The following is a 14,745-nucleotide window of genomic DNA, read 5'->3' on the forward strand; positions in this document are numbered from 1 at the left end:
TCTATTATGAAGGTCCCTGGCATTTCATATATTCTACATATGAATATGGGGGTCCTTGACATGAAAATGTCTCAGAACCACTGGGGCAGAGTATAGTAAATACAACACACACCTAGTCAAATTCTTAGTTCATTTAATCCATTTGTGACTCAAAGACAAGTGTACTACAAATGGAACCAAGTGGACATGCATTCCTCCAGAGTTTAAATGGACACTGAGGCTTTGACACCGTTTCCTAATTGACTGTGGCAGCACGGAGAGTGACCTCACTACCCACTAAGCCTCTTACTGTAATACACTTTCTGCTGAGCCTTAAGTTCACTCGTCTAAAAGTTCAGTCAGGACAGAGCAAGTAGAAGACGAAGCATCACACACACACACACACACACACACACACACACACACACACACACACACACACACACACACAGCTCCCAGAAGGAGAATATCATTTGTCAGATAAATCATTTGTGTTGCAGGACAGGACAGGTCCACAACACACACACACAGGATGTTCAATGACCTGGTGGCCGTTTGGGACGTATCACTGAGCGACGGCGTGCACAGGATCAATTTCGCTCACGGCACCACCTCTGGGAAGCGTGTCGTCTACGTCAATGGAAGGGTAAGGAAGGGGGGTTAAGGGTAAGGAAGGGGGGGTTGGGCCTCCACTCTGACACTTCTCTGACGATTCTACAAATGTCTTTTAAATCCTGACTGTTTTCTGAAAAACCCATGTTTCTATATGTCAGCGGCTTATTGCGCCTACCCTTTTTGAACAAGTTACACAAAGCAGAGAATATTGTCAGACATAGATTTAATTAAAACAAATAAACTATAAAGTTCTGGCCATTGATTGTGAGAAATCTAAGAAATCTAAGCCGGGCTTAGATTTGGCCTACATTATGAAAAAGAAGAAAAGAACTATCAAAAACAAACAAATGTTTTTAAAGAAGAAGAAAAACAAAAACAAAGATACCTAACATAGGTTTAACTAAATGTTTGATTTGAATATCATATCATATATTTGATAATTTAAAAGATTTGCGCCACATGTTCACGCTTTTTCAAAAATAGCTAAAGTATAACATAATGCTATAAACACCAAAAGGGTTTCCTGTCTAAAATGGGTTAATACAGTTTTTTTTCCGCCCCCAATGTTTTTATTTTTGAAATACTTTAAAACATGTCTTTGTTTTATGTTCTAAAACATTCTGGACGGGAACCTCTTTTGGTGTTTTAAGCATTATGTTATGCTTTAGCTATTGAAAAATAGCAGATCTACAAGCTACGTAGCGTGGCATTCGGAGCTTGTAAGTCTTCTATTTTTGAAAAATCTTGAAAATGTGGCACAAATCTTTGAATATATATTCTTTCAGAGCGAACGTTTTTAACTCACATTTTTTGCTTCTGGGGGTGTCCCTGGGACAACATATTTTCAGATGATAGTCAGCACCCAATTACATATATTTTGGGGTCCTTGACATCAAAATGTTTGAGAACGACTGATATAGAAACATGGGGTTTTTCAGACAACGGTCAAGATTTAGAAGACATTTGTATGTATACTTTCATCATTTTGTGTAGGACACTTAAAAAAAGGAGACATACTCACAACCCATACAAATGGATCCATGACCCAAAGTTGGGTCCTGACCCATTATTTGGTCAACACTGGTTTATGTGGTTAAATAAGCTGTGGTTATGCGTTTCCCCCGCAGCCCATTTTAATACATGTTTACATTGTGGCTCACATGGATGTGACACATTGTGACTCCTGCTTCCTCCTCCTGTGTTTACAACCTCGTCCAGGCAGGAAATTTAACTTATTATTATTTTTAGGTATAGGGCAGCGGTTCTCAAAGTGGGGTGTTGGGACCCCCAGGGGTCCTTGAGGGGGTTCCAGAGTGGGTCGCATGCAGCAACATTATTGAAAGTTACAGTAGGAACCAAGTATAGAACCTTACAGGTCTGTAACTCTTGACAGTGTACAAATGGACCATTTGTACATTATCAGAGTGTACAGGACATCCATGGCCTAATACATAGTGGCCCACACTAGGGGTACTTGAAATGAAGATGTTTGAGAAGCACTGTTTTACGGTTCCCAGGAGTACAAGTGTCACTTTAACTATTCCACCTGACGGATTGCTCTTTGGAACAGGAAAAGATTGCCTCTAAGACAAATGTATAGCCAAGACCATTGGTACTTTTACATGGCAAGGACCTCAGTTACAGACCTGTAAGGGTCCTTTTGGACCCCCGCAAGGAACCCTGAGGGTCCCTGCATGGAAAGTAGCTGTATCCCATATCATTATTTAGAGCATTCTACAGTGATGTTGAATGCTATAAATAATTATGACCACAAGAAGTACTGCTACGTAGAAATACTTCACAATATTACTTGAGGAAAGCTATTGTTGGCATCAACATTATACGTGCAATGCCAAACATCACTTTAATATTGCAGTTCATGTGTTAATACTCTAAATGTAGTAGAGTAAAAAATATATATATTTTGCCTCCAAATAGATATAGGCTACAGTTCTTGACTGCCTTTCCACTGGACAAACTGACCAGTCATCATGGCTAAGACAATATTTAATATTTACATGCAATAAATGTAATGTGATTGTAGTATTATTAGTATCAGCAGTAGTAGTAGTTGCCAGATAATATAAGCCTATGATTGTGCAGTAATGTGGCCATATAAGGGAGAAGTGGCCAAAGAACCCTGTGGTATTAAATCTCCTGTAATGACAGGGCAGAATGTGTGCAATGCAGCGGTGGAAGAAGACAAGTCCCCCGATGTTTTACATCAGTAAAAGTAGCAATATCCCAATGTAGAAATACTCTGTTACAACTGCAAAGGTCCTGTGTTCAACATTATACTTGCTTAAGCAGTCTCTCCCAGTGCCTTGCTTCCTCTTGTCACTTGTACCTGACGAAGATGTGACCGATACATCGAAACGTTGTCCATTTTTACACAGCACCCTGTGAACAAAATAAGGGCTTTAAACTGTCTGAGTTGCTGTGCCTTCCTTCCTCATACTTAAAGTACTAAAAGTGAAAGTATTCATTATTTCACAAAATGTTTCGAAAATAGCAGCGGGACACATTGTGACCTTTCTGGATCGGCTATTTTTGAATAGATCAATTATGTTTTTTAAAGGCGTCATTGATTAATATGCAGTTTTTCTTTTAAAAAAATGTAATCTAAAGCTTTTTTTTAAGTAACAATATTTGCCTCTTGAGATCTACTGGAGTAGACGTTTAATATATATATATATATATATATATATATATATATATATATATATAAAAAATAAATACTCAAGTAAAGTATAATTATAGTACCTCAAAGTTCCCTTTGATTCTACTTGAGACAGTTCTTGAGTAGACGTACTTAGTTTACTTTACACACCGCTGCCAGTAACCACGGTATATATATTCTCCCTGACCTTATCCCCACCAGGAGGTCATCAGGAGAGACTGGATGTTCAAGCTGGTCGGGAGGGAGACGTTCACGGTGGGAGCCCTGGAGACCAGAGCCACGATCCACATCGACGCCGTCAACGGCTTCACCTACGAGTACACGCTGGAGATCGACGGCAAGAGCCTGGAGAAGTTCATCAGCAACCGAGCCAAGACGTCCAAGACATGGCTGCTCAAAGTGGACGGAGAGGACTACAGGATAGTGTTGGGTAAGAAGAGGTTTTGCATGGGTGTATTAATATCTGTGTTTGGAGAAAACCTTTGCAGGAAATATTTAATGTAGAGCGAAAACAGAAATACACTAGTACACTAGTATAGTGTAGGTCAACCATAGATATAATTGATCATCTGTATTAAGTAATCTATTAGTAATCCACTCCTATTTTGAGCATGTCAGCATACAGGTACAGGAAAAGGTTTCAGAAATACCACTTCATTACGGAGCTTTGTGTGTCTGTGTGTGTGTGTGGGTGGCTGGCTGGGTCTGTCCGAGCACGAAAATAGCGTTTGGTTGGTTTTCACAACCAAGTGTCACTGTTGCGCATCCTAATACACACACACACATACACACACACACACACACACACACACACACACACACACACACACACACACACACACACACACACACACACTAACTGTATATATGATGATTTCAGGTGTGACAGTACACAGCTTGTAGGCTATTTTCAGCAAGTGTAAAAACAGTCATCACGATGGCATCAACGCCCCACCAAAATACATTTTAGTCGACTAAATCAACTGTAGATTTAGTCGACTAAAATCTTATGATATTTAGTCGACTAAAACTAGACTAACACTAAAACATTCCGGGTGACTAAAATGTGACTGAAACTAAATGAAAACTATTCAAGAGACTATGACTATAAAACTAAAATGAAAATGTGCTGCCAAAAACAACACTTCCGCAGTAGCCAGCATGCGATGCCACCATTTGCAGTGAGGCATGTAGGCCTACTGTAGGTGAGCGCACTGCACTGTGGCACCCATGTGGTGTCACCCTCTGTGACATAATCTTTTCAGGTGACACGTTCAGTGAGGGGCTCTATTTTTGGACACGCTTGCGGCTGCCAAGCAAGCTGATCGGACACGGGAACGCCTGCATGTCCTGTGTTGTCAACATCAGAGACGGACAAAAGAAGAAAAAAAAATCTAATGCTTATCATAACACATGGAAATTAGGTTATGCTGTAGTGGTCTAGTTTGATTCTGTTTATTTGTACAGTGACACAACATTGCAAGGCTACGTTTATTTGTTCAAGGTTCAAGGTTAGCTTTATTGTTGGTTTGCAGCCAGATAATAGTAAAAGATACACGCAACAAACATTCAAAACACTAAGACTAAAATCTAAGAACAGGGCACTAGAGGCAGAGAATTCATGACATTCAATAGTAGCAAAGTCAGCAAAAGTCCATTAGTGGGCAATATGTGCTGCTGTTTAGCAGCTGAATAGCAGCCGGGATAAAGGATAGTTTGAACCGATTAGTCTTTGTGGCGGGCACCCTCAGCCGACGACCTGAGGGCAACAGTTCAAACTCAGACTGAAGTGGGTGATCGGAGACCTCAAGGAGGGAGGAGGCTCTCTTAAACATCTGCCTCTTGTACAGGTCTATGAGTTGGGCTTGGGTTCTCCCAGAATTTATCTTACTGGACACTTAGACGAGGTTGCTGAGCATGTTCTTGTTCGCCAGGGTCAGATTACCGTACCAGGCAACCATACAAAACATGAGAACAGATTCAATAAAACTTCTATAGAAAAGTCATCATTACAGACGAGACATTAAAAGAACGCAGTTTCCTCCGAAAAAAAAGACGCTGCTGGACTTTCTTTTAATGTAGAGGCAACATTAGCACATTTCACAAAGAATTTACACAAAGCATTAAGCGTTAAAATACTTCAAGACACCAGAGTAAAGAAAAAAGACATAAAATAACTAAATATACAAAAAGGAGATTAAAATTCAGAGCAGAATGAAAATAACTAAGTTTGGGTTTTCTGGAAGTTTGTTCAGTACAAATGAATAAGGTCACACTCTGTTACTGTAGCAACAAATACGATTCATTCATGCAAGTGAGATGAATAAAAGCTGCAGTGGCTTATGAAATACATTACCGTGGAGAACAAAGACTATTTTAGTCATGGAGGAAAATGTCACTGCTAAGTAATGTAGGGGAAAATAAATAGCCTTTAGAGACAGACAATCCGACCGATTGACCTTTACTGCTGTAGGCATGACTCACAGGAGGGGGGCGTCCGCTGGCCTAGCAGTCCAGGCGCATACAGTGCCACCTATAGGCCGCATTAATAATAATAATAAAACTTTATTTGTATAGCACCTTTCATGACATGAAATGCAGCTCAAAGTGCTTTACAGAACAATGGAGAATAAAAGAAAAGCAAGGCAACGACATTAAAAAACAAGCAGTAATGCAATACAGTGAGGACATGAATAACAAAAAAATAAAGCTCAATTAAAAGCAATGTTGTAGAAGTGGGTCTTGAGCTGAGCTTTAAAAATGTCTACAGAGGCTGCCTGACAAAGGTACAGTGGGAGCTTGTTCCATGCCGACGGCCCGTAGAAGCAAAAAGCTGCTTCCCCGTATTTTTTAGTTGCCATTTTTCTAGGCAAAGCAAGCAGGCCAGCAGTGGAAGACCTTAGGGGGCGGTTTGGGACATATTTAGGCAGGCAGTCATGTAGGTAGGAAGGTGCGAGACCATTGAGAGCTTTATAGGTAGACCATTGAGAGCTTTTTATTAGGCTCTAATGCAGGTTGAGCGGACGTAGAATATGCACATCGACAGGCTGGGTGCTGGGCTAAAGAAACTTCAGCAGATGATGGATGGAGCCCGCACACCACAGGTACAAGAAGACTTTCTTTATTGAGAAATCTATTTGAGCTTCATCAGGTGAAGATCAAATAGATCGAAACGTTGTCAGATTTCTCAACAAAGAGTCTTATTGTACCTGGTGGTGTGCGGGCTCCATCCATCATCTGCTCTAATGCAGCTTGACAGCGTGATGCGAGTTTGAATCCCGATCCTGATAACCTTTGCTGCGTGTCACTCCCTGACGTCCCTGTCTCCCTCTCCGTGTTTCCTGTCAATCTCCACTGCAGACATAATGAATCACAGGAGAGTACAGCACGACACGTGCACTGCTCAGATCTAGCTGCAATTTGCAACTCTAGATGAATCTAGAGTTATGTATGTCCTGTTGCACGTCAACCCAAGTTGACCCAAGTGATTCAACTGGTTCAATTCAATGGGCCAAACCACACCCAATAGGTCGCCATGATGCAACTCCTCGCAGCCGTTTGGTTGCAAGGAGTTGCATGGCGACCCATTGTGTACCTTTTGTCCATTCATGGATATGTTTTCAAGTAGATAAATACACATTTCAGCTAAATAACAAACTGTGGATTGGATTAACAGCAGAGCCGCTCTTCTCTCCAACAGAAAAGGACACAATGGACGTGTGGTGTAATGGACAGCAGATGGAAACTACGGTAAGATATTGAGTCTCACCCATAATGTACCAAAAATACATTATGACATAATTGTTTGAAAAACTGTGAAGTTAACCCATGAAAACGGGTCACCAGCCTATGTTTGGGAAACATTGATCTAATGCACTGGTTGTCAACCTTTTTAGGCAGTGACCCCCAAAATGATCATATTTGAACTGGGGACCCCCCCACCCTGACACTCATGGAATTGTAGGAGTTGTGGGCCTGGCATGAGATTTAGTTTGACTCGGTTCCACAGATACATATGTGACCAAATTTGACTGAGAGACTGCCATTGCCATCGTTTTTTTCATGTAATTTGAAAGCAGAGAATCGTAGCTTAAAATTTACATATTGGTTCTTTGACCCACCAGTTTTGGAGATATGGTTTATAGAGTGATTTTCTTGCAGAAAACAGCGAGTTGAGAAAACAGGCTTGAAAGGTTCACTTCTGTGGTCTCTAACATTACACTACATGTTTAAGCATTTTTTTACATGTCAATTTCAGCTCTGACACTTATTTCAGACATGCTCTAGTATGTGAAGAGTCTGCCTGTGCAATTAACTCATTTTTTTTTTGTTATCAAATGTTTTTTATTTAAGACAATAAAATCACAATAAGACACGTTACATCATAAATGACAAAAAAAACACACATAACAGCAAAAGCAAGGAACACAAAAACAAACAATCCCACCCACCCCTCCCCCCGAGACCAAAGATGCCACAAAATGTCAGTACTCCAACTACTGTGCAATGGGAACAAAAAATAAATAAATAATGATAATAATAATAATAATGACTAAATCATGCCCTTAACCAAATCTGCAATACCAGACCAAATCTCAATGTTTTCCTCTTTTGCACCATGCAATCTTGCTGTAGACATTTCTAGATAAATGATATCTAGAAAGGTCAAAGCCCATTGGCGAAATGACAATGTATGAGGCGGTTTCCAGCGCGAAGCAACCATCTTCTTTGCGGCCGTTACGACACGAATGCACATATTATTTAATGGCAACTGGGATACATCATTTAATAAGAATAGAGATGGGGAGGGTGTGATGTTAATTTGTAGAATAATCGAAAGTTTAGCAGCAACCAGATTCCAAAATGTGAGGACACTCGGACACTCCCACACCATATGAAAGAATGTACCTATGGCGTTCGAAGTGCAGAAAGTGCAGTTGTGATTATTTAAAATCTGCATAGCACACAATCTACGGGGGGTTAAGTATGTCCGATGAACAAAATTTAGATGAATTTGTTGATGATCAGGATTCCTAGAAGACAGGACAATATTAGACCACACTGTATCCCAGCTCCAATCTGGATCTAGATTTGGTATGTCATTCCTCCATACAGTATCGACAGGCAAGGTCCCATAACTAGATTCTAATAAATAATCATACAATATGGAAACAAAACCTCTTGATCTAACATCACAGATAAGTCTATGCAAAGGGTGCATTGCAAGGGGGGTCTGCCATGGCACCCCATATGTCCTCATGGCAGTTCTCAATTGTAAATAGAAAAAAAAAGAGTTACCAGGCAAGTTAAAAATATCACATAAATTCTGGAAAGAACGTAAACCATTAACATAAAATAAATCACCCAAAATATGAATCCCCTTGGAACTCCATCTGGGACGATTGTCCAAAAGCAAACCATAATTTTTGAACACTGGGGAAAACGAATTCCATTTCAAATCAATCTTGCACAATTTTTCAGCCGCTCTCCACACTGTTACTAACTGATGATGAATGATTGGCCCAAAGCGAACTTTGCATTGACTATTCGTTATGTTTGAATAGATCAGATCTCTCAATTCAACAGGATGAACCAAACTCTCCTCAAGCTCTCGCCATAAGACCTTTATAGTTGAGTCGAAATATCTTAATATCTTAGAGTGAAAGCCCAATAGTATAATTTGAAGTTAGGCAACGAGAGACCAGCTCTGGCCCGCTGTAACAAGGAAAGTTTGAGACGTGGGCGTTTCAATTAACTCATTTTGAAAAAAAGAAAAAAACGTTTTTCTCCTCTGGTGAAAAGCTAGAATTTGTGCGATGTCATGGCAGGCTTCTTATATTGTGAAAATAGCCGATCTATAAGCTCACAACGCTCACACATTTCACTGTTATCTTGGGACGCCCCCTCCTCAATTCATGGGTGGAGGGGTCCCAATCCCAACCTACAGGTTGAGAACCTCTAGTCTAATGCATTGCAAAATGAAGTGAGCTCATTGTCAACAGAAAAACAGCAGCCTCAGTCTTATTAAATTATGCCAGTGACCCTAACAGTAACACAACACATGTAAACATAATTCTGTCTATTGCCCCCCCCCCCCCTCCCCCCAGGGGCAAAACAAAACACTGATGTCCTATCTGCCGCATGCATTGTTTTCCGTCAGCTGATATGCAAATTTGAGCATATTACTCCTTTGATCTTCCACAATAGTTTAGTATTCCTCTGATCATTTTGTTGGCACACTAAACAGTGAATCAAAGTTCACACACATCATTATGTACTGAGCTATAGAAATAAATCGCCCGGGATTAGACTACTGTACAGACCAGCTATTGACTTCTGGTTCTTTGGTAAGTGCTCTTTGTGAAGGGATTAAGATACTGTTGTTGAGCTATGAAGACTAGGAGGAGCGTGATTATATTTAGCCTATGTGAAAAACACATTAGATGAGTGAATACTGCTATTGTTTCGCATTTTGGAACAAAGCCCTTCATGCTATTGAAATGCAACAATAGAACTAGCTTTGGCAAATCAGGTAGTGCTTTGATGTTTTTTCCCAAATACTACTGTGTCCTTGCTAATTAACTAAAGTCCCCGATCTTATCTTTACACCTGATGATGTTCGTGAGAATCAAATTAGGAACTAGAATCTGAATATATATATATTATTATTATTATTATTATTTTCAAAGTGAACATTTTTAACTGAAGTCTTTGCTTCTGGGGGTCCCTGGAACAAAAATATTTTGAGATGGTGGTCCGCAGCCAAATGCATATCATTTTGGGGGTCATTGACATGAAAAGGTTTTGAGAACCGCTAACATAGCAACATACATTTTTTCCACAAAATAACTGTTATAGACTTTAGAAGGCATTTTGTACAATTAGGTCTTAAGGGGTTATTAATGTTGATCAGATAAACATTTCTTCTGGCTGACCGGGCCCCTGACATCCACGGTCCAAGATAAACCCACCCTCTAGGCAATTTTAATATACAGTAGGATTTGATAGCACACTGTGCTGAGACGAGAGGGAGTGAGGAGGAGAGGGGAGACAACGGATCCAACAAAAACAATGAACCAGATTAAAAAGCGGTACACCAGGTGAACCACCAGGGACCCTGTGTGAACATTTTGTACCTGACTTGAACCCCTATTCTGGGGCTAACATTTTGGTGAAAATAGTAAAAGGTTTAAGATTAAGACTTAAGTGATTGTTGGATCGTAACTAAGTACATTTACCTGGAAAAATCCCACCCGTGTGAAGTGAGGGGCACTCTTATCATCTTACATCATCATGATGTTGATTTGCTTAGACACACTAAGCAAATTCTCCATTCATTGTCAATGGGAATTTGTTTGTGTAAGACGAAAATCTACACTAATTGCTGAATATAGGCCCTCCTAGGGGGGGACAGCGCCCTGTTATGGGGAATGCCCCAGGTGGGCACATGACCTGGGAAACACAAGCATATCATTGCCCCGATCCACACCAAACTTGGCATAAACACTGTTCAGGCTTCTGTCATGATAGTCTCACCAGGTTTAGGTTGCTGCTGTGCTCCTTCCAACTCCTGAGGTGTAATGCTCATTAATCAATGATTTTTGTATATATCTGCCCTTTTTTCTGTCATTGTAATATTTGCCTGATGAAGACCTTGTATTTCGAAACGTTGCAATTGTTGCCTCTTAAAAAGTACGTTTCGGAGCTCTAGAAACTAGTATGCAGATGTTTTTTCTCCTCTTTGAGTCTCACCAGGAGCCACATTGTACAACCCAGCTTACAGTGCCAGGGGGCCCTGAGTTCCCCACGTTGTACAAAACAGCTTACTTCTGCCAGGAACCATGTTTTTAAACTCTGTGCTTACATGTTGTCAAGGTGCACTGTAACTCTGATCTGCACCAAACTTGGCATGAGAATATAGTCACGCCAAAAAACCTAAATTGCACACACGTGGGGCACCACAGCAGTGTTACACAGCAGTGTCTTTTCTGTGACCGTTGCTACGATCAGTGCAACTGCATACCATCGTAGGACTAGATTTGAAGGCGGCCTTGGAAATCGAGTAAAGTCCAAAACGCCTGAAAGCGTAACCTAATAACGAACTGACCTGACTGTTCACAGGGGGAGTTTGTGGACGACGGAACAGAGACACACTTCTTGTTGGAGGAACATGAGTGTTGCATCAAGGCTGTCAGTGGACTCAGTGGAGGCAAGAAGAAGACTGGCATTGTTCACTTTCTGCTGGTGGACGGGGAGGCCATACCAGCGACCACACAATAACACTGACTCTATCAGTGGTGGGCAACTTTGGACGATGGAGAGGGCCACTATATTTCCACACTCACTCAAAAATAGCCGATCTACAAGCTCAAAATGCGGTGCAGTGCGCCACGTTTTCAGCTTGTAGATCAGCTTTTTTTGCTATATTGATTGATTGATTGAAGCATTTCTTAACAGTTTGCAGAATTACAGTAGCCTACATTTCAAGCACAACTCAATACAAAAAACTGTTAACTGTGAGTGGACGACCAATAAAGCACTAGACTTGTTTACAAGAGGGTCCACCTTGTTCAATTCATGATAAATATTTTAATTTAAACCCTGATTTCTTTATTTTTGCTATTTTTTTATTGGAATCCTGAAAAGTAACCTTTTTTATTTCATTTCAAATGCATTTAGTTATAGTTATGTTAACTTTATGAACTAAATCCAAATACATTGGACAATAACATTTTAATACTAGTCATTAAGCTACAGTACATAATATAGACTGAAGTAATTAAAGCGGATCTTGTTTGCATTTTTGGAATTGTAACAGCTGAAATCAATAATATATCAGTATTCTGATATTAACCTGCGAGCCGCATTAAGTGCCACCAGTTGCCCATGTATGCTCTATACCAACACCGATACAATAACACTGACTCTACCAGCACCTATACAATAATTCTGTACCAGCTGCCAGCATGATCGGTTCCTCAAACTTTTTGTATTTATTTCACACACTGTTCACAAGTCGGGTCCATTAGGTTCCATTTGTGTACACAGTGTCAATATGGCAATGTTTTTCTTTCTTTCTTTTTTACAATATGTTTGATTATACACACATGCATCAAATATACGTTTATGTCTGTGTTAATGTAGAAAATAAAATGTATAGCATTGTATTTCTCTTGTGTTTATACATTGGGAATTCTTGCTAGGATGATTTTTGTTTGTTTTGTTACATGTTCGTTTATGTTATTGTGGCAGCTAGCTGTTCAAAATGCTAACGTGTCAATGTTAACTTGTGCTTTTGTCAAACCAGAGCCATAGAGTAAGACGAAAACTCTGTTCACTTCATGGGGCCAGTCCAATGGCGGCTCTCCTACATAGACTTCTATTGAGAATGGGGACCGGAAGTAGGCAGAAATGCATTGAACTCAGGCAACAGCCAAGCTTTAAATCCCTTTATTTTAGATTGTTTGTCAGAAATCGTACAACATAAACATTACAGAGACTTTAGTTGTTACTGTACAATACTTTAAAACAGTTGGCATGTTGCACACATGCCTAGAATAGCTCTTATTTGCGCCTCCCTCGTTGGAAACCGGTTTCTGCCCCCTCAATATCGTAACTCTTCTATTAGATGGCTCTGTGTCAAACCAGAACAAACTAGAAAAAGTGCCCTTCCGGGCACAGGTCTCCACCAGGTTATCCACAGATCCGTGCAGTTAGAGGTAAAAACACTTTTCGGCCAGTTATAGCGCCACCTTGAGGCTGAGTTGAAATTGTTCATGTGGCATTTCGTCCTCGGCCTAGTGGGAATGTGGGTGCACAATTTCACGGAAATCACGCGATGTGTTCATGATTTGCAGCATTTTGTTTGAAACTGAGCACTCCTGTGAACTTTGGAAGCCAATCTTAACCAATCAGGATGGAGTCTGATAAATCTGAAAGACCCGTTTCGTTGAATGGCTCTAGAGAGACTGTGTACCAATTTGCGTGATGTTTGGACAAAATCTGTAGGTGTACTGTGCAAAAACGTGTTTTGCACAAAGCGGCCTCCTGGTGGCGCTATAACAGGCCGTTCTGGAAAGTTTGGGGCAGAGGTTCATGGTTGGCATCCAGGGAGTGTGTGTGCAAAATATGGCATTGAAAAACTTGTTTTGCACAAAGCGGCCTCCTGGTGGCGCTATAACAGGCCGTTCTGGAAAGTTTGGGGCAGAGGTTCATGGTTGGCATCCAGGGAGTGTGTGTGCAAAATATGGCATCGACCGGGTTAACGGTGGCCGAGATTAGCTGTTCACGGACACACACACACACACACGGACACACACGCGGACGGACGGAGTGCAAAACATACTCTCCCCACATGCCTTCGGCCTGGTGGAGACAACTAAACAGGACAGTGGAATTGGTCATTGTTGCGTAAGCTCCACGCAATGATCACCTTCTTGAACTGGGAACCAGCAGGCTTTGCATGAGGTACTATTTTGCCTTGTGTGAGTGTTGTCAGGTAACCTACCCATACATTAAAGAAATTGTTGTAATTGTCATGTAATAAAGACAAAATGTTTGTCTTTTTATTACGTGACATTGTTTTAAATTACAAGCTCTGATACTGGAGAAATGAACTCTAGGTGTTTGTATATTAATCTTATTATACAGTGCATAGATATAATAGAGAACCATTTGAGAGTAGTCTACTTAATGGCACTATGTAACCTTTTAATTAATACATTTTAATTTTGTCCAATCTGTATGGTAGAGTAGGCTATGTTAGTTGTTAATACAATATAGCTTATACAATTGGGGTGGTTGTAATTTGTCTCCCTGCTCTGTTCTATTGAGACATTTAGGTCATGTCAAAGGTCATGTCTCACCTAAAACAAAAATACATTGCATGGATGCACCTGGAACGTATCCTCAGTGATGTATCCCAAGGACATCTGGGTTTCAGGTCTCGCAACATCATACCCCTCACTCAGGTGACCCAGCCGGGGGTGATCAAGTCAGTACAGTACAGTAGCTACCCTCGATCAGTCCCATTAGGGAAAAACCAGGGCCACACAATCTGTTCCTCCTGAACTACTCTGCCGGGACTGGGTATGCGGGATAATCACATCAATCTGGCGCGTGGAAGGACTAGGCTCTGTGGGTTGAATCCTGTCCGGGCCCCTCCTACGTCTCACCAGGTCCACTCCTGCTCTCACCATGCAGGTCCAGGACCTGTGCATTGCACCAGAGTCCCAGCACCAGGCACTTCATTCAGGAGTGGTGGATTCTCGAGCCGCAATGGTTTTGCAGGCTCCACCTGGCCCATGGTGGTGCTGCAGGCTCCGCTTGTGGCTTGAATGACCCTCCTAAAGGCCTCACCGGCCGTGGGTTCTTCTGTTAAATTGTGTTAAATTGCTGTATTCTGATAGAATTAGTAACGCATGTCTCTGTCTCTCCAGCTGTTTAGAAAACGGTAAATGCCCTTTCAGGTC

The 14,745-nt window shown here is 41.0% G+C and overlaps 1 protein-coding gene across 1 annotated transcript; it reads left to right on the forward strand.

Annotated features, from left to right (window-relative positions):
* Positions 1-494: 494 nt before the first annotated feature.
* Positions 495-11,554, forward strand: LOC310853910 (fas apoptotic inhibitory molecule 1-like; the record flags this gene model as incomplete). The annotated part of the gene is made up of 4 exons (XM_083758382.1): positions 495-625; positions 3,476-3,704; positions 6,975-7,024; positions 11,396-11,554. The coding sequence occupies exons 1-4, from the start codon at positions 512-514 to the stop codon at positions 11,552-11,554; spliced, it is 552 nt and encodes a 183-aa protein (XP_083614508.1). The 5' UTR covers positions 495-511.
* Between the last annotated feature and the right edge of the window lie 3,191 nt (positions 11,555-14,745).

This window comes from Protomyctophum parallelum, assembly GCF_964188405.1.
Source record: "Protomyctophum parallelum genome assembly, chromosome: 23".
Classification (NCBI taxonomy): Eukaryota; Metazoa; Chordata; class Actinopteri; order Myctophiformes; family Myctophidae; genus Protomyctophum; species Protomyctophum parallelum.